Here is a 25,252-nt window from a genome sequence, read left to right as displayed (position 1 = left end):
CCGGGTGTGAAAACACGAAACTATGTGAACTGAGCTGAAATCTGACGACATATATCCGGCTGGCCAAACATGTGGGAAGGCGCCGCCCGGAAGCGCCAGCCCCGAGCCATGCCTTGCATACCCCGCCCGTGTCCCGAGAGTTCTCAGCTGACGAAAGTTCGCCAAGCCGCCGAAACTCTGTAGATGATGACATGTTTTCTGCTGAAGCCGTGACCGGGCTGGCGGGTGGAAGGTGGGGCTCGCGGCGGACCGAAATGGCACCATCGCGTGCCGCCGGCCCCTGACGGTAGAGCCCGTCACGGAGCTGCTGGCCGGCTGTTCTCGGCTGCAGCGACAGCGACGCGGTCGGCCGATCCCATCCTCACGTGATGGGCGCCGAGTCCGTCCTTTCCGCGCCGGCCTGGTCCGCCCTTCCCTCGTGGACTCTGGGCTGGTCCGGTAAATCCCAACCCGCTCTATTGGCATCGGGGATCTATGTAGCCCCCCCCCCCCCCGCCACCACGGCGTCATTAGCGCTGCTGGGCTGATTAAGCGTCGTCCTGCAAAGAGCCATACACATTGCTGGGCTTTACGTCCGATCATGTCGTGCCTTATCGGCGTGGTGTCCGGCTCGTTTCCGTACACGTGTAAAAATACATACCTACCTATTCTAGCTAGAACTTCGCAACAGTTCGGCCCCACGCTTTGCAGCAGCTTGTCCCTCCAACTGCGCATGGGCATACTTCTCTTGTGAATCGACCCACCATGAGCAGTTCTTTCAGTAGTGGGCAGCATTTCACCGCCGGAAAAGCCCGTTATAGACTGTGATCTTCGTTTCTTTTTTTCACGGCCGCTTGCGTACCTATACTCGTATGTGGGGAGGGTCGTTCGGGCCCCCCAACTGTTCAGTCCGTGATCGAGCTGGAGCTTAGGGGAGAAATGAGCGTGTTGCCCATAGCGAGAGGAAGCCGACCGGCTACCCAACTTTAAGGTTCTTTGTCATTGGTTGGCTTTCCAGGTCAGGCCAATGACCCAAAAGTAGGGAAAAACGGGACCTGCCAGAACATTTTAGAGAATCTACCATGTTTTTTTTCGGGGTGCTGATTTCCAAGTCTAGTATTTGCTTTGATCAACGATGACTTATTCACGCATTTGGGAAGGTAGGGCCATGTCGAGTCAAGTCAACCGAAAGTCCGCCGGCAATCCATAATACCTGTGTAAACCTTCACTGACAGGTTCGCAGCATGTTGGATATGCGCCAAAACACATCAAATGAATGCCAAATCCGAAATCAGCTCAAAAAACTACTCTGAAATGTAAATCTCTAAAAAGTTCCCTAAGGTCACTCAAGGTCAATGACCTGACCCTGGCGTTCAAGTGACCTTAGTACCCGCCATAATGCATGGAAAAAGCTTCATTTCACATGTTCACACGTTTCTAATCACAAAAAAGTCTGGAAACGCACGGATACCTAATGTGTGTCGACATGCGCCAAGTCGTAATTCCGGTCTAAGGTATCGGGTACCAGGTCACAGGTCACACATAGATAATTTGTGTCAGACGGCATTTTCGACGATGTAGGATACAATTTTTGAAAATTTGTTCTTTAACCCGCGCCCTGCTGGGGTGGGGTGGGGGTGGGGGTATTTCAACACCCCCGTTGTGGTTTTTCGCAAATATTTCAAAAACGGCGGCGCTCCGCGCCTCCGTTTTTGGTACACCTTATCATACATCAATTCTACACATGTTTTGAAATTTTCAGACCAAGGTCATTCAAGTTCAGGTCATCAGGTCACTTGAAGTGACCTCACCTCATCAAAAGTTTAAATGTCTGTCATAGCTACACCAAATAACCGCTCGCTTTGAAACTTTCAGCGATTGCTAAGAGCAATAACATGTACAAAATTCATATCTCAGAATTATGATATCGATGACCTAAGGTCAGGTCAATTTTGCGACTTCCCCATTACCTATAAGTCAATGGGAGAAAATTGAAATGCGCCTCTTTCAGTGGCGGATCCAAGGGGGGGGGGGTCACATGGGTCATGGCCCCCCCTTGAGGCCCGGGGGCCCAAAGACCTGCCAGGGGCACCACCGGCCTATCAGGGGTATCACAGTCCTGACAGGGGCACCACAGGACCGCCAGGGGCACCACAGGCCTAGCAGGGACACCACGGGCCTGGTGCCCCTGGGCCCTGACAGGACTGTAACGCCCCTGACAAGCCTGAAGTGTCCCCGGCAGGCACGTGGTGCCCCTGACAGGCCTGAGGCGCCCCTGCAAGGCCGGTGGTGCCCCTGGCAGGCCTGTGGTGTCCATGGCAGGCCTGTGGTGCCCTTGCTAGGCCTCTGGTGCCCCTGGCAGGCTTGTAATGCCCCTGGAAAGACTGTGGTGCCCCTGGGCCCTGACAAGCCTGAGGTGCCCCTGACAGGCCAGTGGTGCCCTTGCTAGGCCTCCGGTGCCCCTGGCAGGCCTCTGGTGCCCCTGACAGGCTTGCGGTGCCCTTGGAAGGACTGTGGTGTCCCTGGGCCCTGACAAGCCTGAGGTGCCCCTGACAGGCCCGTGGTGCTGTTAGGCCTGTGGTGCCCCTGGCAGGCCTCTGGTGCCCTTGCTAGGCCGCTGGTGCCCCTGGCAGACCTCTGGTGCCCTTGCTAGGCCGCTGGTACCCCTGCGCCCGGAGAGGACTGGTGCTCCTGAAAAGTCTGAAGTGCCCCTCGGCAGGTCCGTGGTGCCCCTGACAGGCCCAAGGTGCCCCTGTCCCTGCGAGGCCGGTGGTGCCCCTGGCAGACCTCTGGTGCCCCTGGCAGGTCTGTGGTGCCCCTGGCAGGTCTGTGGCGCCCCTGGCAGACCTGTGTTGACTGGTGCCCCTGCTAGGTCGCTGGTGCCCCTCACAGACCTGTGGTGCCCCTGGGCCTTGACAAGCCTGAGATGCCTGGCTACGACAGGCTCGTGGTGCCCCTGATATTTATTTATTTATTTATTTATTTCACGTCGTGAGGCATTCCATCATACAATGGCTATTCATAGCCTCGAGTCAAGAAGGTACAGTCGGTGCAGGTGCAATAGGTGGGTACATAAAAACACACATGCATGCATACGAGTGAGTGAACGGCGTCAGATATAATATAAAATAACGTCAGCGAGTCTGATCAGCCGTCATTCTGACTCCTCAGAAGCCTCTCACGCAGCTCTTTCTTAAAAAGAGAGTGCTGCATATCACGCATCGCTGGTGGGAGTCTATTGAATGCTGTCACGTGAGAGTATAAAAACCTCCGCCTCCCAGACTCTGATAAAATCTGGGGCGTCACGAGATGGTCTGACTGTCGCGTGGATCGGCGGGTGACATCCTGTCGAGTGATGAGACCACTCGAGAGTGCCTCTGGCTCGGATGTGCGCAGGATCTTGTTTAGCAGCGTCAAGCCATGGTACAGATACAAGTTATCAGCGGTAAACCATTCCAGCTGTCGCAACACGTCGCTAATGTGGTCGAATTTCCTCCGGCCGGAGATAACACGCGCACAGAAGTTGAGGACTCGCTGAAGGCGGCCAAGCTGAGTCTTGTTCGCAGACCCATACACGGTAATACAGTAGCGTATCAGCGAGACAACGAGTCCCTCGACCAGTCGGACCATGCAGGACTGTGGCAGGCAGTGCCGGCTGTGAGCGAGGCCACACAGTGTACCGGTGCAGCGGCGTACAACGTCATCAATGTGGGCCGAGAACGTCAGGCTCTGATCAAACACGACACCCAGGTTCCGCACAGTGGGGGAGCCGGCGACAGTGGCGCCCATGAAACTGATGTTGACAGGTGGAAGCCGCTTAATGTTTTGCCTGGATCCGGTTAAGATGAGCTGAGTTTTTTCTGCGTTAACTTTCAAACCATTTTTGCTGAACCAATGACCTAGTTTAACAAGAACGTTCTCCATAATGACTACTAAGGAGCCAATGTCGCCGGGCCCCCCAGTGACCAGAACCTGAGTGTCATCGGCGTATTGCACAATATCCGCGTCTTTGTCAGCGTAAAGAGGCAAGTCATTTGCATACACGGAGTACAACAGTGGCCCAAGCGCTGACCCCTGGTAGGTACCGATGGCATTGGGGAGCGGTCGAGAGGTGCACCGAGAGCCGACGGACATCTGCACACAGACCTGCTGGTAGTGGTCGCTTAAATAGCTCTCGAACCACCGTGTGTCAACGCCGTATAAACACAACTTGTTCAGCAGACGGTCATGCGGAATAACATCGAAACACTTTGACAGGTCGAGTAATGAGATAAGAGCAACTTTGCCATGATCCATCGCGGTAAAAACTGAGTCGGTGACGGTAAGAAGCGCGGTATCTGTACTATGGTTCGGCCTAAAACCATGCTGACTAGAAGAAAACAGGTGATGTGATGAGAAGTAGTAAAAAAGCTGTTCGTACACAACACGTTCGGTGATCTTGGCGATAGTCGGTAAAATAGAAATCGGTCGGTAGTTTGAAATGTCGGTAGATTTAGTCGATTTCTGAATCGGATGTACGAGCGTCAGTTTCCAAGCGCGAGGAACATGATGTGACACGAGGCTCGAGTTGACAATGTGCGTTAAAATATGGCACAGCGACGGCAGACACTGTTTTATAAAATGCACGCAAAGTCCGTCAGCACCGCACACCTTACTGCTCCGCATTCTCCCCACCACTCGGCGCAGGTCGTCCGGGCATATCGGGGTGACCTGGAAAGCCCCAGTGGAGACGCGCGGCAGGCGGGTCGGCAGCTCCGGGCCGGCCGCTGTCACCTGTCGAGCGGTCCTCGGGCCCACCTCCACAAAGAACCGGTTTAGTTCGTCGGCGTCGGCGGCGGGGGTGGATCTGTCGCTCCGCTTCGGAGCCACTATGGGCTGCACGCTGCGCCACAAACCGCTCGGCCCAGCCCGGTCCACGCGCCGCTCCAGCTCCTCGCGCGTGTCGCGCCGTATCGCCGACCGGACCTGGCGGTTCAGCTGCTTGTAGGTGTCGATGTGACCGTCTCGGAGTGCAGCCCGCCGCTGTGCCATGAGCTCCTTGGTGGCATCAGTGACTGGCGGGGCGACCGGGTTCCGCACCCTGACACGTCTCTCCGGGAGCAGTATGTCCAGAATGGGTCGTGTCACTGCGAGTAGGTAGTCCCACTGCTCCTCCGGGCTGTCACTCGCATACACTGGAGTCCAGTCCACCTCCGTCAGCTGGCGATTGGCCTCGTCCGCGTCAAACCTGGACCAGCACCTGGTGGCAATGGTGCAGGGCTGTGGCCTCTGGTCCGACACGGACAGCAACACTCGCGACCAGTTATGGGGACTGTAATCACAGTGGACAACACCGGCCCGGTCGACGCTCTGGTTGGTGATTATGACGTCGATGATGGAGCCAGACGCGCGGAACGTCGGCTCGGTGGTGTGCTGCTGCAGGGAGTAGCCGCGCAGCAGCTGCCGGAACTGCTCCGCCGCCGCGCTGTCCGTCTTCATATTGATGTTTATGTCCCCGGCGATCACAATTGGACCACTGTGCCGAGTGAGAATGTACTGGAGCTGCTGCTCCAGCTCCGCCAGGTCGGCTGTCACTCTGGCCTGGGTCTGGATCGGTGGCCGATATACCGCGCACACCATGACACGGGCCGGGCCGGCACGGACCTGGACCCAGAGGGTCTCCAGCCGTGTACCGGCAACAGGCGGGTCAGGTGTTTCCACGGTGGTTGCCTCCAGCGGAGCTCTAATCGCCGTGGCAACTCCACCGTAGCCCTTGCCATCGGGACGGTCACGCCGGCACACTTGGTAGCCGGGGATCGGAATCAGCCTGTTGTGTGTCGCAGGCTTCATCCAAGTCTCATTCAGAATTACCAGGTCATATCCGTGCTCGGCAATGTCATGCCTCAGTGACAGGAGCTTCGGTTTCAGTGACTGTATGTTGAGCTGGCCGATGTATAGCTGGCCGGGTCGGGCGCGAGCTCTCCAGAGCCGCCCTCCCCGCGCCCCGCGCCTCCTGCTCCGCACCCCTCGCCGGGTGCGCCCGCGCGTGCCGCCGTCGGCCACAGTCGCCGCCGGGATGGGACAGTCCATACCCCAGGGGCATGTGACCTCGGCGCGGTCAGTGACACGGCGAAGAGGCCGGGCCGGTCGGGCTGCGGAGAGCTGTCCGCGCAGTCGGGCGTCGGCCGGCCGCGCCGAGCCGGCCGGGGCGGCACAGCGTCCAGCCCGGCTGTAGGGCGGCGCGGGGGCCGGGGCAGCAGCGAGCACCAGCAGTCGAACCGCAGCCAGCAGTGCCAAACAGCGAAGCAGCTCACAGTGCATAGTGATTGCAGTGCAATAGCGTCGCGGCACGGCCGACGAGACCTCAGTGAAAGCGCACGTGAATCTCCGTCTCGTCACGCGCTCCTCATCACACGGTCGGCGTCGGCGTCACACGGCGCCACACACAAGCACTGCTCACAGGCCGTCCTCGGGTAGGTAATATCAGGTCACGTCCAGACTGATCGCCGTCACTCACTGTGTCCAATCACTCGCACACGCACGCAAGGAAAGGTTTCACACTCGCTCAGAGTACCGGCAGTCACAGGGTCTGTCACCTCCGGCACAGTGGGGCAGGACGAGCCCCGCGCGCGTCCGGCCGCTGGCGCCGCGCAGCGAGAACTGATAGACCAGTGGTGCCCTTGCTAGGCCTGTAGTGCCCCTGGCAGGCCTCTGGTGCCCCTGCTACCCCTGCGCCCGGAGAGGACTATGGTGCCCCTGAAAAGCCTGAAGTGCCTCTCGACAGGCCCGTGGTGCCCCTGGGCCCTGACAGGCCCAAGTTACCCCTGCGAGGTCGGTGGTGCTCCTGGCAGGCCTCTGGTGCCCCTGGCAGGTCTGTGGTGCCCCTGGCAGGCCTGTGTTGACTGGTGCCCCTGCTAGGCCGCTGGTGCCCCTCACAGGCCTGCGGTGCCCCTGGAAGGACTGTGGTGCCCCTGCCCCTAGGGGTGCTCATGGGCCCAACAGGCCCGTTGTGCCCCTGGCAGGCCTGTCGTGTATACTTGCTAGACCTGTGGTGCCCCTGCTTCCTGGCGGGCCTGTGGTGCCCCTGGCGGGCCTGTGGCGCCCCTACAAGGCCGTAGGTGCCCCTGACAGGTTTGTGGTGTCCCTGGAAGGACTTTGGTGCCCCTGACAAGCCTGAAGTGTCAAGGACAGACCCTTTAGACGCCAGGGTCAAGTTCGTCGGACTGACAACGATTTGCTTACCTGATAACGTTCCTGGTAAGTACACACTACTCAGCGTCCACAACATATATACACATAGCACATTCATGTAGGTATACTTGCTTACAATTGGTAAATGTGGTTGTGGCTAAGAGTTAAGATACTGACTAAAAATAAAAAATAAAAATAAAAAACTGAAAATGGGGGCACCACCAAAATGAAGTGGACGAAATCCGTTAAGTTTTTAATTTTGGGTATAGGTAGGGGCACCACTTCGATTCATGACCCTCCCCTTGGAGTTTTCCTGGATCCGCCCCTGGCCTCTTTTGGATGAAAGACATTATAAACACTCCCAAACACTGAATAACAAGTGGTTTAGACACACTGAACATGAAAATGGTGTCCGTGACCCCTAATTATGCCCCTGAGGTCATCTCAGGTCACGAATGGTATCTAACAGTTTTTTTGCAAATAACTTTTGATAGAGGCATGCTAGAGCGATGAAAACAGGGCTGCGGAGTCGGAGTCGGAGTCGGAGTCGGAGTCGGTCGGAGTCGGCAGTTGTGACCGGAGTCGGAGTCGGAGTCGGAGTCGATTTTAGAAACCCGAGCCGGAGTCGGAGTCGGAGTCACCGAAAATCTGTCGACTCCGCAGCCCTGCTAGGTCTGCGGAGTCGGAGTCGGGAGTTGGAGTCGGTCGGAGTCGACAATTCTGCCCGGAGTCGGAGTCGGAGTCGGAGCTGGTTTTTGAAAGCCGGAGTCGGAGTCGGAGTCGCCGAAAATCCATCGACTCCGCAGCCCTGGATGAAAACGCCTTAGATGTGTTCAGCTCAACGATACGGATCGACTGATATGCAACATGACCCTTTCCGGTCAGGCCATGACCTTGACCTGAGGTCAAATTTTCAAGTTGACCTTTCAAGGTCAAGTTATAGTTTATTCGATGCGTCTTGACGAGAGGAACACGATGCCGGTAAAAGTAAGCTCCTACAAGGCTTGGGTCAAAAGTTATTGCAGGAAAAACTGTTCGAAAAATCTATTTTTGCAGTTTTTGCCCCCTGCAGGCAAAACCGTTAATGTTAGGTCAAATCTGAGAGAACTACTCAGAAAGGGCGTTAATAGGGCTATCGAATGCGTTTTCCGCAGCGCTGTAGCTCTATTGGTTCCCGAGTTATGCGTTGGCTTCTTGGAAATTGTCGACACTCCACCTGGAAATCGGCGAAATTTTGTCTTCAATGACCTCTGGTGACCTGACCTTTGACCGGACCAAAAAATTGACCGAAGTGATTTCGTCATTATTTTTGATGCTCTTTCGAACGCCGTCTTCCGCGTATCGCTACGTGGCCCAGGAGACGAGTTAGAAGGCGGGGTGTTCAAACACCCCCCCCCCCCCCAGCGGGGCGTGGAAATCCAGGACCCACGGTTCGTCGGAAGGTCATCTCAGGCTCAAAAGAAACGATGTATACCATTCGAAAGCTTACGGTGAGCTGAATCCAAAAATGTATTTTTTATCAAAATCGATCGATGGCCTTTTTTGAAAATTGCGTTTTTCTAAAAACTTAATAATCTTTTATTCAACGGGCTGTCCCGAACATTCTTGAAAACATAAACATGTATTTTTGAGTTCCAGTGAAAGCTGAACGCCAAAAGAACAATATTTAGCGATGCAATATTTCCAAACATTAATATGCGTCTCTCACAGCCGAAAATAAGGCGCAATCACACAGCTCAGTGTCACGATGGACCAAAGTCAGCCACACAGAAGCGTGAAATGACCCTTATCGACTCGCAGACCCGGCGCTCTCGGCCCGCCTGACCGGCCACGGAAAGAACGTTCGGCTCTCGTTCTACTAAACAAATGTCAAAGTTGTCAGTTTAACTGTCCACATCGCTATTAAAGCTATTCAGGATACCCGTGAAGAAAATTCATTGTTCTGTCATCTTCGCATCATGCATTAATTTGCATCTGTTCATGTCTACTTTGCTCAATTGAGCTTGGTATCATGCCCATATAAGGAAAATTGACCGCGCTGAAATGTCAGAGGCTGCACCGGCCTCAGCTCGGGTGGAGTGGGGGTAGCGCCCGGCGGGGCAGGGTAACCTTTGACCGGTCGCACGGCCGAACAGCTGTCACCAGTACAGCCTCTGACAGTGAAACCCCGCTCACTTCCCCTGCGCGGGCACTGATCGCAGCTGGATGGAACAAAACATGTATAAGAAAAATGTAAATTAAAGCATGTTGTAAATCAAGCAGAACAATGAATTTTCTTCACAGGTATCCTGAGTAACTTTAATAGCGATGTGGACAGTTAAAGTGGCAAATATTACATTTGTTTAGTAGAACGAGAGCCGAACGTTCTTTCCGTGGCCGGTCAGGCGGGCCGAGAGCGACGGGTCTGCGAGTCGATAAGGGTCATTTCACGCTTCTGTGTGGCTGACTTTGGTCCATCGTGACACTGAGATGTGTGATTGCGCCTTATTGTCGGCTGTGGGAGACGCATATTAATGTTTGGAAATATTGCTTCGCTAAATATTGTTCTTTTGGCGTTCAGCTTTCACTGGAACTCAAAAGTACATGTTTATGTTTTCAAGAATGTCCGGGACAGCCCGTTGAATAAAAGATTATTAAGTTTTTAGAAAAACGCAATTTTCAAAAAAGGCCATCGATCGATTTTGATAAAAAATACATTTTTGGATTCAGCTCACTGTCAGATTTCGAATGGTATATACCGTTTCTTTTGAGCCTGAGATGACCTTCCGACGAACCGTGGACCCCCAGCCGGTCGCGGGTTAACGCTATTGGTCTAACTTCTAAGACTCACATTTTCGTCTAGATTAAAAAAATGACTGGATCAATATGTGTTGCAATCTGGCCAAAATCCGCGGCAATGGCGTCACGAAATCGTTTTGCTAAGTTCGGAAACAATTTCGAAGACAATGTGAAATTGATATATAAAAAGGTGTTTAGATTTTCAGCAGTCGCAGCGTTACGTGCAAAGTTACTACGAATATCTGGCAGGGGCGTTAACCCGCGCCCCGCTGGGCTATTCAGCCATACGCGCCCTGCTGGGGGGGGGCAGATTCTGCCCCCCCCCCCTGTCTAACTTCCAAACCGATGGTCGTAGAAAGACGGGGAAAACGGCAATCGAAAGCTCTCAACAAGGCGGATCTTTAGAGCCCAAATTTTTTTGCTTAACTAGGTCAGAGGTCAGGTCAAGGTCAGGTCAAGGGTACAACATGCAAGTTTCTACAGTATCGGCCTTGCACCGTAGTTGCCGAAGAATGGACTGAGACTGATTGCCCAAAACGTGTTCTTAGACTACCAAGACAATATTCGTTGCATACAATGTCATTCAAAGTTCAAGGTCAAGGTCAGGTCAGGTCAGGTCAGGTCACCAAAAACAAAATATGGAAAAGGGCATGTGCGACACATGTTTTATGGGTCATTTTACGCATAAAATTCAATAGGCACACTCAATAAGTGATATGGACCACCTCTGGATGAATTTGAGGTCGAGGTCAGGTCAAGGTCAGGTCAAGTGAGGTCAAATTTTGAAGTTGGTTTTTAAGGCCTAAAAAGGTGTCTATCTGATACAGTTTTTCACGGCGAATCTAATGGTGCTATTTTTGTTTCCGTACGAGGTCTAGAACTTCCAAAAAAATCATTTTTCAAATTTTTTGTGTGTCATGACGTCATAAAATTTTGAATAACTCCCACATTTTTGAACCGATTCTTCTAAAAATTGGTATGTAGGTGCACATAGACCACTTCTCTGACATATATTCCGGTTTTTTTCGATACACTCAAAATTTTGGATTTTATAATTATTTTTCCAAAAAAGTCAGTTTTTTGAAAAAAAAATTGGGCCAAAATCCAAAATTTTCAAAAACCGAGATATCCATTTGATAGACAAAGTAGAATCACGTATAATCTTTTTTGTTACGTCTTGATTCCTTTAAAAATGAAGATGTTAGCGGCGTTTGAAATTTTGCCGTTTTTTAGGCGAAAATGGCGAACATGACGTCACTAAAACGTCAATTTCTCAACAAATTTCCGACGGATTTCGCTCAAATTTTCAGGGAGCGTGTCAAATTGATGTATGATAAGGTACTGAAAGTTTGGCGTCGCTGGCGTAACGCGTTTAGAAGTTATTGGCGAAAAACGGGAGGGGGGCAGATTCTGCCCCCCCCCCCAGCGGGGCGCGGGTTAAATGTCACCCCCCCCCTCAGACAATGGTGGGTCGACGCTTTCTATAGAAAATATGCGCTTTGGGTCAGCGGTGAGCGGGTGACGTATAGGTACTTTTTGGTAACCATGATGACATTACCAGAATCCGACTATTGACCCGGGTCGACGGGTCTTTCTCGACATGATGCAATGGCGCTCCGTTCCGGTACGACCTGACTCCTCTCCCCCCCACGGTACCTACCGCCCGATCCTGTCGCCACTGACTGGGTCTGGTGCTACCTGCTGACTGCTCCTGAACCCCAGTGCGATATTCACTGTCTGGATACGGTGCGAGCGGTGTGGTGTTACCCATCGCCGTTCTGGTAGACACTACCTTTGATTTAATACTGTCTGTTGCACTCCTGCAATGTTTTGGCCGAAATTCAAATGCCGTCCGTCTACTTTCCTGTGTAGCCGCTTTCGCTTCAGAAGTCCTTTTTCAGACAATACCTACTGTTAGTCTTCACTGAGTCACTCTGCATCTTCATCCATTGTAGGTAGCTATTGTTTTCGCTGCCTTATCGCCTTCATGCCGGTGCCGTCCGCATCATCCTCTCAACTGTACGTGCAGTTGCTACTGTACACGAGCCCCAACTCTAGCCGTCTCTCCTGTCCAGTAACAACCGATAACATTGATATCGTCTGCCGGTCCCTGTATGTACAAGAGCAGCTGAGGTTTTATGTGCGTGCCCTCTGACAGCTTATTTTTGTTCCCTGTGAGTGTGCTGGGACAATTTACTCAGGGTCGCTGTACAGTAGCAACTGCGGGTCCCCGTACCAGTACCGTCTCTTTTCATTCATGATAGCGACCGCCTCTTGATAACCTTCCGTTCCAGCTGGGCGCCTGGGTCAACAGCCGACCTCCCCCTGAGTTTCCCAGCTAATAACCTGACTGCTGGGTGCCACTGCTATACATTACCGTCTCCTTCCCTCCCCTTCTCGCCACCTTTTTCTCTCCCCGGCTTCGTTACGGCGGTCGTGGCCGAGCGTAAATCACACACCTGCCCGGCAGGGGGCCGGCCGGCCGGCCGACCCGGCTGCTCTCCACTGCCGGCTCGGCGCGGCGCGGCGCTGGCCCGACCGGCCGCAGTCGGCCGCTCACGTCGACCGACCGCGCACGGCCGCTCACGCCGAGCCACCGGGACATGGGCGACGCAGAGGAGGCAGCCAGTCGACCGAGTCGAGCGCGGTCCGGACGGCAGAGCGGTGCGCTAGGGACCGAGTGGCAGCCCGCTGAGCTGCCGCGCTGGTGATCCACTGAGCTCCGCGTAGGCAGTGGTGACACACGTGTCAGCAGGGGTCCGACTACCGCCCCCGCCGCGCAGCCAGGGGTGTGCCAGAGGTGATATTAGTGGCGAGTGTCTGCCGTCGAACGGTGACCTGGTGTCGGCGGCACAGGCATCTGACGGTGCTGATCAGACGGTGATCGAGTGTCGGGTTATCGATCTGACGGTGATCCGGGGTGCCGGACAGTGATCTGGGGTGCCGGCGGACAGCAGTCGTGTGCCGGCGGACAGCGGACATCCGGCGGCGCCGGTCGGCGGCACGCGGTGTCCGTGCCGTATTGTGAGCCGTGCTCGTGCCGTACTGTGAGCTGCTGTTCAGTGACGTCGACGGAACTCCGGCACATCCGTGTGATGTAACCGCCGCCGGGCGGCACACACTAGCCTACCTGGAGCGCGACCTGACACCCGCCAGAGCGATCCCGTCGAGCTGAGCCGGCAGCCAGCGGCGGCGGCGAGCGGTCCGAACCGCGTCGGCCCTGACGACACATTGCCTACAGCCGGAAGTGGCCAGTTGGCGGGAGGTCTGCCACGCGAGCCGGGCTTCCCACCACCCCCGTGACCTATCCCAGACCGCCAATTATTTCATGTGAGCTGTCGGCTATTTGTGTTGGCTGGTGGGGGTCGGCCGCTCGGCCGGCTCGTCAGTCTGAGAGCGGGGCTGTGGCAGCTGTGGTCGCGGCTGCAGGCGCGCTGTCGCTCGGTGGAGCCGTGCCGTCCGCGGTCGCCGCCGGGGTCAGCCGCCAGCGGCGCCGCCCGTGTCGGCGGCCGCCGCCGACCATGCGCCCTGTGATCACCGCTCTGCTCGCCGGCCTCTCGCTGGCAGTCTGCGCCCGCTGCGCCGCCGCACGGTGAGTCTCTCAGCGTCTGTCGTCTGCACCTCTCAGACTAGAGCTCTCCTGTCTGTGCCTTTCAAAGCCCTGCCGTCCGCGCCCCTCAGACAGCCTGTCGTCCGCGCCTCTCTCCAGACAACCTGCTGTCCTCGCCCCCTCTCGGCGAGTCCTGCCGTCTGGGCCTCCTCTCATGCAGGGTCCCGCCGTTTTGCACCCCTCGTAGCCCTGTTCGCTCGCCGGAGGACCGCCAATCGGCGGTGCTGCACCGGCACGAGCAGCACCGGCGACTGTCTGCGGCGCAGACTCTGACTCACGGCCGGGAGCTGACTGTCGATATGTTGAGGTCGGGCCCAGCCCGGTGCGAGCTGCAACAGTGCAGCCCTGCCATGCAGGGTAGCGCGCCGTGCAGCCATGTCTGATGGGGCGGGGCTGCGACAAGTAAATAGCCAGTTACGCGTCATGACTAGCGGGGAACTTCCTCTGACTGTCATCCACCCACGCTGACAACGCTTTGGGCACTAAATCGATATCCAGTAGTGCATAGCATTATCAATTGACGAGAGAGAGAGAGAGAGAGAGAGAGAGAGAGAGAGAGAGAGAGAGAGAGAGAGAGAGGGAGAGGGAGAGGGAGAGGGAGAGGGAGAGAGAGAGAAAGAGAGAGGAGAGGGGATGACATTCATTTTTAACCGAAGGCCTGTGTTCAATAATATCAACACCATTCGTTGAAATGTTTTTTTAACAAGCTTGAGTTCCCGGACAATTAGCATACGAGTATATTAATAATTATCGAAGGCGAAAGGCCTCAGCCTCTAAATGGATAGGTGAAATCAACATTTCCGCCAGCACTGTGATCACCAGCACGTAGGAACACTAAGTCACATCCCTGAAAAAAAAACACCGTACAATTACGGTAAGTCATGTGAGATGACTTTTAACCTCATCTGCAAGTTACCTACCAGCCTTGGCAGCCACTGACATTATGCTATAGGCATAATTACGGACACGGTAGTTACCCTGTGGTATGTGTGGTGGTTTTAACTGTCACGGGTTCACAACCTTCAGCCGCAGAGCCTTTAGCGAAATCTGCAGGTTCACACCAGTTGCAGAGACACAGCGAGTGGCCCCGTGACTTACGACCTGTGACCTGTGCTTCCTGACCTAACCTGCACAATATCGCCCGAGTGGCCGTGACCTCCGACCTGTGACCTGTGCTTCCTGACCTAACCTGCACAATATCGCCCGACCTCTCCTTCAGCTGGTATGACTTGAAATTTGACTATGCCTCCTGGCTAGACCTATGTTAACCCGCGCGGGGCTGGGGGGGGGTAAATTTTACCCCCCCCCCCCTCGCGAATTTTTGCGATATCTCAAAAACGGCGGCGCGCAGCGCCGCCAAACTTTCAGTACCTTTTCTTACATCAATTTGACACGTTCCCTGAAAATTTGAGCGAAATCCGTCAGAAAATTTTTGAGAAATTGACGTTTTAGTGACGTCATGTTCGCCATTTTCGCCTCAAAAACGGCAAAAGTTCTAACGCCGCTAACATCTTCATTTTTAAAGGAATCAAGACGTAACAAAAAAGGTTATACGTAATTTTACTTTGTCTATCAAATGGCTATCTCGGTTTTTTGAAAATTATGGATTTTGGCCTAAATTTTTTTCAAAAAACTGACTTTTTTGGGAAAATCATTATAAAATCCGAAATTTTGAGTCTATCGAAAAAACCGGAATATATGTCAGAGAAGTGGTCTATGTGCACCTACATACCAAATTTTAGAAGAATCGGTTCAAAAATGTGGGAGTTATTCAAAATTTTATGACGTCACGACACACAAAATTTTTGAAAAATGACTTTTTTGGAAGTTCTAGACCTCGTACGGAAACAAAAATAGCACCATTCGATTCGCCGTGAAAAACTGCATCAGATAGACACCTTTTTAGGCCTTAACAACCAACTTCAAAATTTGACCTCACTTGACCTGACCTTGACCTGACCTCGACCTGAAATTCATCCAGAGGTGGTCCATATCACTTATTGAGTGTGCCTATTGAATTCTATGAGTAAAATGACCCATAAAACATGTGTCGCACATGCCCTTTTCTATATTTTGTTCTTTGGTGACCTGACCTGACCTGACCTGACCTTGACCTTAACCTCTGAATGATATTGTATGCAACGAATTTTGTCTTGGTAGCCTAAGAACACGTTTTGGGCGATCAGTCTCAGTCCATGACTCCATTCTTCGGCAACTACGGTGCAAGGCCGATACTGTAGAAACTTGCAATTTGTACCCTTGACCTGACCTTGACCTTGACCTCAAACTTTAAATTAAGTACATGTTTTTAGTATTTCGTGATGAGAGCTTTCGATTGGCGTTTGAATTTTCCGAATCGGACCATTAGTTCGGGAGATAACAGGGGGGGGGTAAAATTACCCCCCCCCCAGCCCCGCGCGTTCGGCTGGAGACCCCAGCCCCGCGCGGGTTAACTATCTGACCTGACACATGCCCTCTGCCCCGACCTGTGCTATCTGCAATGGCATGCGTGTGGTCCCTGACCCGACCCTTCATGTGTCCTCTAAACTGACCCGACTTCTGAACTAAACTGACCCGACCTTGTCCTCTTAGTTGACGTGACCTGTGTCCACCCGACTTCCGCCCTCTGGACTGACCCGACATGTGTCCTTTTAACTGACCCAGCCCGTGCCCTCTGAACTGACCTAGCATGGTCCCTCTGGATTGACCCGACCCTTGCCCTCTGAACTGACCCGACCTGTCTTCAAACCCATCTAGACTGTGCCTTCTTACCTGACCCGTGCCGTCTGACATGGCTTAAGCCGTCTCGGAACTGACCCAGTGACATGTCCCCGTTAACTCGACCTGTAACCTCTGACCTGACGTGCGCCCCCTGACCCGACCTGTGGCCTCTGACTTGGTTCGTGCACTCTGACCCGACCGGCGACGCTTGGGCTCTTCATGACCTGCCTTGGGCTCTGTTCTGACCTGTGACCTGTACCCCTGATATGAACGGTGCCCTCTGAGCGGATCGACCCCTCTGACCCCGCCCTGTGCCTTCTGATCTATCTCCTGACCCGACCGGTGATTTCTGACCTGACTCGTGCCCCCTGATCTAACTGTCTCCCCCTGACCCGTCCTGTGCCCTGTGTTGACAGCGGAGACCGGCTGCAGGGGTGTCAGCAAGTGTGCCAGGACAGTTTGGTGCCGTGTGGCAGCACCGCCTCCAGCAGCCCTTCCAGCAGCGTCAGCAGCAACCTCAGACGGTCAGTGGCTCCAACTGGGAACAGCATCCGCGCGCTGAAACGGTCCCAGAACTGCCGCCCCTGAACTACTGTGGGATAGCTTTTCAGTTGCTCTGCTTGACACTCGGTATTAGCAGTCAACAATTGTGATAGTTCGGCTAAGCGCTTACACTGATTGGCATCATCTGACACCCGGAACACTTGTTTTCGCTGTAGGCCTACTTACTGACTGCTGCATGTCGCAAGCTTATCCATCATCTGGGCGTGGAAACGCAATTTACCAACACCCTAAATTGACGCCGATTGTTATCCAGCTGGGAAACAAATGTTAGTCGTCTGTGTCGATGTGCATCTACCAGTGCTCAACCAGTGTTTAGCGTTGCGTGCCGCCTTACAAAACGGCTGACAAGTGCACCAGTGCGCTGCACGCGCACTGGCTCCCGTGCCAGTGCATGGAATGCTGGGTGGGGTGGCATTACGTGCTTTCATGTCAAAACACGCCAATTTGTTGCATGCAAGGATGTCAGACGTGATATGGCGTCTGACCCCTAATATGGGCCGTCGAGAAAATGATCCACAATTGCGGTCCACCTTCTATTGGTATAAACGGTGACGAAGAATTACCGGAACACTTACGTACAATTGAGTACGAGTAGTGCGAGCGTCGAGGTCGATGCAGCACGATAGAGCTCGTGATAGAGCAGGTCCATGGTTTTTATCTAACGGTAGGCGATTATACCCAACGACGCTGATATTTCATGCTCGTTGAGCTGCCGCCCGCCCGCCACTACATAGTTCAGCGTCTTCCAGTCCGTTTCCTAATTCCTTGGTCTTTGACCTAATCCGAGGTGTGTGCAAGAACCATCCGATAAAGCCGCACTTTCATTCATACGCTAGACGTCCTGAGTGTACACTACTCGCAATGATCTTGGCGCATATCTTAACTGATCTCCAGTGATCGCGATCGGCGGTTATCCTCCGTCCGTCGAAGTGGAGCGGCTGCCTCCCTCCCCCGGCACCGGGCGGTCCGTCGCGGTCCCGCACGGGCCGGCCCGCTCCGACGCCCGGCTGAAAGGACGCCCTTGACTGTCTGGCCATGTCGAATTGGTGTGAGGACGGGCTGATTCTGGCCGGCGCAGGACGGCTCTCGGGCTGCGTCTGTGGCGCGGCGGTTCCGACGCCCTGTGCCCGACCAGCCGGCGCCGGCCTTGGCAGGTGACGACGACCGTCGGCGACCGCCAAGCTGCATGTCTGCACCGCATGGATCGACCGGGGAGCGGCCGCAGTGAAGCACCGTCGGTCGCTGCCGGTCTTCAGCGTGACGATGGGTGTGTCCCGGGCCGTCCCACGCCGACCAACTGCCGGCGTCCTGGCCTCGATAGTGCCGGTGAACTTTCACCCTTCACCAAAAGTGTCGGCAGCGTATTTTTCCGATCGCTTCTTGCTAATGTGAGCGAGGTGTCAGGAAAGTAAGTTGCCATGACTCAGTGGCGGTTCGGCCGAACTGCGGCCGCCGCCAAGGCTGGCGTGCTCAGGTGTCGAGTTGGTCCAGCTGCGCCCACGGACAGTTAGACGGGCGACTAGCGCCGCCTCTGACGACCCTTTCCTCGGCCACTTAAAAATCCTCCGTCTTTGATGCCGGCAGGGGTTATTGTTACACCGATACCGAGCCAGTGACTGATAGTTTGTCACCCGGCGACGCACAGTTATTGTCTAGCTCACGGGTCACGCCCTTTGTTTGCTTTTTACTATCGTCGTTGATAAGTCCTTGAGCTAGTGACTTCCTCGTGGCGTGTAGTCCGGCGCTCGGTTACCGAGGACAAAACAGAATCACGGCAAGTACCGCATAAAGCGACAGGGTAACGGGTATTTACGCCGGTTGGGCAATCACTGCCGTTACACTGTAAGTCGGTCTCCAAGAGGCACTGGTGACACCAGAAGAATGTGAGGTGGGGCACTGGTCGCCTGTCCGAAGAGCTTAGCATTTCTAAATCACCTCCACGAATCAAGGAAATATTCGAAGGCATTTCTTTTTTACATGCTTTAGCAGCTGTTCACGTGTCATGGAAAAATGGTTCAGTCCATACTTGGCCGAAGAAGTACAAATAAAAGTGTTTCTCTTTACCACTCGGGTTGCAGCCCTCAGCGCCGTCCAAAGAAAGTTCACTTAAGTGCAGCAAAAGCCGCCGTTTTCTTTAGCGTGATTACGCTAATTTATCGAACAGCATTGATCATGCAGTTTGCACTTCAAAACCACCTGAAGTTCGATTAATGAGGACGCAGCAATGAGCAAAGGCATGTGGAATTGGGCGCCTGTCAGGGGCTCGTACAGTACAACCTCGCACGTGCAAGGATGTACATACATACATACATCAAAGGGGACACGAGATTACTTCCGAGCGCGATCGTATTTTCGATGACGCTCAATGCGGAGGATTGAGGAGTGTCCCCATGAGGGCGAGTCGTTCGTATTTTCCCCGAGATGCTGAATAGCTATTCCACACTTTGAAATAAGTGACGCGACAAAACAAATGGCGAGGGCGGATATCCCTCCTAAGCAATGATTCGTGACCGAACTGACATACCCTCGTCATACTGGGACGTTCTAACAAAAACTCTTTTCAAACAATGCGTGTTTGGGACTAGTTTAGATTCAGCTGCCTCACGTTTAGCCCATGATGTGCCGACACGGCGGAACTGGCGGCACCATCGGTATGTCATCGCCTTCGATCGCTTGTAATGGTCTGCAGTGGCACTGTGACTTAGCTACACGAGCCACCTTGGCAGTCGGGGCGGCGCAGCATACCAATCGGACCGCCCGGCACCCCGATGGACAGGGACGTGTCTCAGCCGTCGACCGCCAGCGCGTCTCCCCGTGCCCGGCACCATATCTGAGAGACATTTGAATAAACGGTGAGACAGACCACGGCAGACGTCATGTCCTGTCCGTCAGAGACTGACCGCGCAGATGGGAGGGCTCAGCCCTTCTTCTTCGTCTGCTCTTATACGGACGGGTCAAACATAGCCCACTCACACAGTCCTGCGGCAGCGGCGGTAGACCGTGGCGACCAGCAGAGCCTGTGCGCGACTTTGCATTCACCGTCGAGGGTCAGACAGTCTGCCGACCTACCAGAACTACATAGTGGCTTGGCTCTCCGGATTCGCCCAACCACCTTGTTAGGTCAAGGCAATGCACGCTATGGTGTTCCGGGAGTGAGAGGGCTGCAAGTTGGGAGCGTTCTCCCACGAGGCTCCAGGCTATGGCCGCTCCTAGCTCCAGTAGGTAGCCCTATTTCGGGCTATGATCGTTTTACCCGTCAGCTGTGGCTATTTTATATCCCCATCTGCATGTTCTGACCGTGTTATGTACTCATTTGCTGTCTGGTGGTCACCTATGTGCCACGAAGCATATAGCCACGATTAACATAAGCAGCCACGAAGTCCGAAATAGGATGCTCTAGGCATTTCTTCTCTGCAGTCTGACCGTTCTATGCATGTGCCTCCCTTTGCCGTCTGTGTCCGTTAATGTGCCCCCTTCGGCAGTCGGTGACCGTCAACGTGCCCCCTTCGGCAGTCTGTGAACGTTTAATTGTCACCCTCTGGCCTCTGCACTCTATGAAAGTTCCATGTGTCTCCCCGGCAATCTGACCGTTCTGTGTCTCCCTAGGCAGTCTGTGACCGTTCTGTGTGTCTCTCTCGGCAGTCTGTAACCGCTCAATGTGTCTCCCCTGGCAGTCTGTGACCGTTCTGTGTCTCCCCCGACAGTGTGACCGTTCTATGTGTCTCCCCCGGCAGTGTGACCGTTCTGTGTCCCCTTCGGCAGTCGGTGACCTTTAATGTGTCACCCTCTGCACTCTATGACCGTTCTGTGTCTCCCCCGACAGTCTGTGATCGCTCAATGTGTCCCCCTCGGCAGTCTGTGACCGCTCAATGTGTCTCTCTCGGCAGTGTGACCGCTCTATGTGTCTCCCGCGGGCAGCCTGTGACCGTTCTATGTGTCTCCCCCGGCAGTCTGTGACAGCTATGTGTCCCCCTCGGCAGTCTGTGACCGCTCAATGTGTCTCCCCCGGCAGTCTGTGACCGCTCACTGTGTCTCCCCCGACAGTCTGTGACCGTTCTATGTCTCCCGCGGCAGTCTGTGACCGCTCAATGTGTCTCCCCCGGCAGTCTGTGACCGTTCTGTGTCTCCCCCGACAGTGTGACCGTTCTGTGTCTCCCTCGGCAGTCTGTGACCGTTCTGTGTCTCCCCCGGCAGTCTGGGACCGTTCTGTGTCTCCCCCGGCAGTCTGTGACCGCTCAATGTGTCTCTGTCGGCAGTCGACCGTCGGCGCCCAGCTGCCGCAGAGTGCAGGGTCTGACGCGGCGGCAGCGCGTCTTCTGCCGACGTCACCCGGACATGTTGTCGGCCCTGCTGGACGGCGTCCGTCGGGGCACCAAGGAGTGTCGCCGCCGCTTCCGGCACGACCGCTGGAACTGCCAGGCGCTCACTGAGACCGCCGGCGGCCGGCGACTCGACTTCGGACACGTCCTCGTCAAAGGTTAGCCTGCTGTGCCTGTGCGGCGTAAGGGGGGTACTGTGGGTCACTCCTGCAGCAGGCTGCTAACCGTCCGGTGGGCCGCCAAGCAGACTGCGAGCATTCGACAAGAGCGATGGCATCAAATGTCTGCCTGCGAGTTTCCAGTTTTTTAGCTAAGGGCGGAAACGGCCCAGGCTGATGGCATGCCACGGATGGCCACGGATATTATGTTGCTAACGCCGAATGCGGCAAAGCTCTGTCTATATCAGCGAACATACCGTGAGAATGGTGCCCCTTCAGCGGATTAATCTTCCGTGATGAAATTTTTGCAGACAGTCCTTGTACTCCCAGATGACAAAGAGCTAAGTCGGCCGGAAAACACAGAACACTGTTTGTTTGCCTCTGAAGAAGCTGAAAAAGTCGCGATGACGACAAAATATTTGAACTAAATAAGAGCTACTCTCATGAAGCTTTTATAACTACGTAGCGACATCGGTCTGTTTCATCAATAATGCGTCATTCGTTTTCAAACCTTCTCGCTTGCATGTCTTCTGCCAAAGGTGACATTACCTTCGCGAAAATTCAGCATTTTGGACACGTTAGCTTAATTAGATACTCGGTACAACTTGGTGATGTTATGAAATTAAAATCTGAAGTTTCTAGGCCTGACTATATGTTTGGGTTGAATGTCGTTATTCTAAAGCCTGGGAGTTCCCTTGATTCCTTGAATACCACTCCCTTTAGCATTGAACTGTCACGAGCCAAGGACATTTTTCTTGCAAAACAATAACCCAGAATGTGTATTCTGGGTTATTGGGTTATTAACGCAACCTTTTGATCGAAGCTCTGGTGCTTCCTCACATTCGGTATTGCGCTACTGTATGGGGTGGTTGCAATAAAACTCAGAAAAATCGCTTGCAGAAAGTTCTAAATTTTGCTGTGAGGATTGTGGTGGGTCTCAGAAAGTTTGACCACATTACAGAGTCTAGAAGCCAGTTTAAGTGGGGAAAGATAGAGGAGATCATTGGCACACAGGACAACGCTATGATCAAACGCACACTTACAAATCCAAACGCCTCAGAGTATCTTCGAGAGAAGCTCCTCAGTCGGGCCGACGTATGTTCTCGAACCACTCGAGCAACAGCAGGGGGACAGTTGCAGTTGCCGAGAGTTCGGACCGAATTAGCGAAGAGGAGTTTTCTCTATAGAGCGACTGCAGCGTGGAACCAGCGTATTTCTTCGTAGCATTTCAAATCGTTGTTTTTATCCCGCTGCACTGGAGTACCTTTATTTGTCGCTTTTATTACTGCTTTTATCACATGTATCAAGTGTTTTACTGGTGTGTCTTTATTCATTTATGTGTATGACATGTATGACGTGGCCATGATCTACGCAGTGGGGGTGCCGAATAAATATCTGTATCTGTATCTGTATCTGTATTTCATGACACATGCTTCCAGGGTTGTATACGACTCAATCAATAGCAATCAATTCAATCACGACAAATTTGGGAAACCAATCAAATCAATCAAGTCAGAGCAGTTTTCGGGAATTGATTCAATCGACTCAAACGCGACAATGAAAGGAATCAATCAATTCAATCAAACGACTCAAACCAACACATACATTAGGTTTTTTGCCCCACCAACTTGGAAAAGTGTCCATAGCAGTCTGGTGTACCTACCTACCTACCTTCCTACCTACCTACAGAAGAAACATAAAAATATTGTCATTTAAAATTATAAATTGCCATGCCATTCAAAGTTTCTATGTAATAAGGATGGATACCTAGTGATGGACAGGTGGATCATGATATTGAGGTTCAATGGGTAGAATTGGAGCAGAAGTTTCATTTAATGGGTGCAAAATAACCCAGTAGTTGATTCGCCCCTTAACCCAAATCACCACCTTTCACCTAAAGGTTGTCAATTTAATTTTGGCCATATTCCAACTCCATTTACACTAAATATCAGATATTCCGGTTGAAAGTTGGCTGCTCGGATTTTGGCAGTGTTCGTGATTTGGACAATTTACCCTACACCACGTCTATTTTAATGGATAATATGCATCAATAACATATTAACCATAGGGAAATAGAAATAAATATCTTACCTGCATGTGACGGTTTCGGTTAGACAGAGACTGACGGGCAGCCTGAAAAATCTTTCCACACAATGTGCATTTGAGGCGTGGGATGTTGTCAGATTGGGAAGGAAGAGATTTGAAGTATTTAGCAGTCCACGACTCTGGACGTGGCATGTCAATGTTAGGTACCTATGTGAAGAATTCAAAACATCTAATTGCAATACAATTTGAAACTGTTAGGACTGGGGGATACCTAAGGATGAGGATTAAAAATATATTTAAAAGGAAATGGAGAGGACAGGGACTCTGGAACCACAGGATAAGATAAGAACAAAGGAAGCAGGAACAAAGAAAATTAAAACGCGAAAACGGCACGGTGCGACTGCGAATAAAAGAAAACGTTTTGCCAATAAGTATGCTAAGCTTTTATAAATCCTTATTCTACGTGTTTTGATTTTTTTGTAAGATGACGTCATTGATTATCATGTACTATGGTAGATCATCATAAAATAAATCGGTTGTACAACACCAATTTCGTTTTAATTATTATTTCATTTGAAATAAAACCACTTAATAATATTCGGTAAAATATTTTAAGGAAAATGAAATATATTAGATATGTTATGCTTAGGCTCTCAGGAGAAAAGGATCAACAAACGTTCTGCTGCAATTTAAACAATGCAGCAAATTAGCTATTAATTGGTATACGTAAACGTAATTAGCGAGACGAAAACGGCACTTTTGTTTCAGTTATTTTTGTAGGGGTTTCAGATATTTATAGAGTTCAGTGGGTTGTTTCTGAGTAGATGTGGAGATGTGAATTATTAATTAATCACACTTTATTAGTATATAGAGCCTTGCACTTTATCATCTGGATTAAAAAAAACGTTTCCTGCTGAGTGCAGAAAGGTAGGTAGGTGCATCGCCAGGTTCTATCACCAGGATTGGAGCAGTTATGAGTTATTGCAGTTGAAAGTCAAAGTTGGCTGTTCATGTTTAGGCCCTGTTCTTTATTTGGCCATCTACCCCATATTGCAGTTGTGATGACAATTGACAAGCAGTTTTCAGTGTAGTTTTGTGATCTTTGATATCATCAATTGGTGTCATTATTTTTCATCAACTAAAACTTATTTGAACTTTCCATTCAATCGACTCAATCGTACGAGTCACTCTAATTTTCGGGAATCAGATCAGTCAACCAGTCGCTAAAGTCAAACGAGTCAGTCAACCAGTCATCTCGAAAAGTCAATCGACTCAATCCAATCAACTCAAAATACGCGTTGAAACAAATCAATCAATTCAATCGACTTGATTGGTATACAACCCTGCATGCTTCTCATGAATCCCGTGCTTCGTTCATTGCACGAGACATGACACCGAAATAATAGTGATATTAACCAATGTCGCATTGGAACACTGGGACACCTACAGCCAGCTCTCATTGGTTTCATGGCTTCATGTGTAGCTATGATGCATAAATTACGTTACGCCTACTGCAAATATGCATCTTACGAGTGACAAAAAATCAGGCGTCTGACTTCTATGCCAGGACCTGCAACACACGATGCAGTCGTTATTATTCCTGCCAGAACTTTTTTCTCTCCTACCAAGTGCTCTCTCTCCTGCCAGTTGCATGCAGGGAGACACACCCGGTCCGTTTCCGTGGCTGCGCTCGCGCCGGAGAGCGGCGGTATTCGACTGTCGCGGCGCGGTATGTGTGCGGGGCCGGGGCAGCGGCGTGCAGACGTGCATGGCTGCGCCTGTGAGCTGGTGACCGGCCGGCCGGCGGTCATCAATCAGGCGGCCGTGTACCGCTCGTCACGGCGGCGTCAACACGGCGGCGCCGCCAAAGGCCCGCCCGCCGGTCAACACGTGCCACAAGATAACAC

At 52.7% G+C, this 25,252-nt stretch overlaps 1 protein-coding gene across 1 annotated transcript in view; it reads left to right on the top strand.

Moving 5' to 3' along the window:
* Positions 1-6,119: 6,119 nt before the first annotated feature.
* LOC122379273 (protein Wnt-7b-like) overlaps positions 6,120-25,252 on the top strand; it is a 33,305-nt gene continuing 14,172 nt past the window's right edge. Inside the window, exons 1-4 of the mRNA XM_043361313.1 lie at positions 6,120-6,431; positions 12,398-13,519; positions 16,675-16,782; positions 21,079-21,299. Coding sequence (XP_043217248.1) covers positions 13,449-13,519; positions 16,675-16,782; positions 21,079-21,299 — 400 coding nt within the window. The 5' untranslated portion in view covers positions 6,120-6,431; positions 12,398-13,448. The remainder of the gene's footprint in view (positions 6,432-12,397; positions 13,520-16,674; positions 16,783-21,078; positions 21,300-25,252) is intronic.

Source organism: Amphibalanus amphitrite, unplaced genomic scaffold (assembly GCF_019059575.1).
Source record: "Amphibalanus amphitrite isolate SeventyFive unplaced genomic scaffold, NRLGWU_Aamphi_draft 000074F_arrow, whole genome shotgun sequence".
NCBI lineage: Eukaryota > Metazoa > Arthropoda > Thecostraca > Balanomorpha > Balanidae > Amphibalanus > Amphibalanus amphitrite.
Note: the sequence above shows the minus strand (reverse complement) of the source record. Positions and strands in the feature narration are given on the sequence as shown.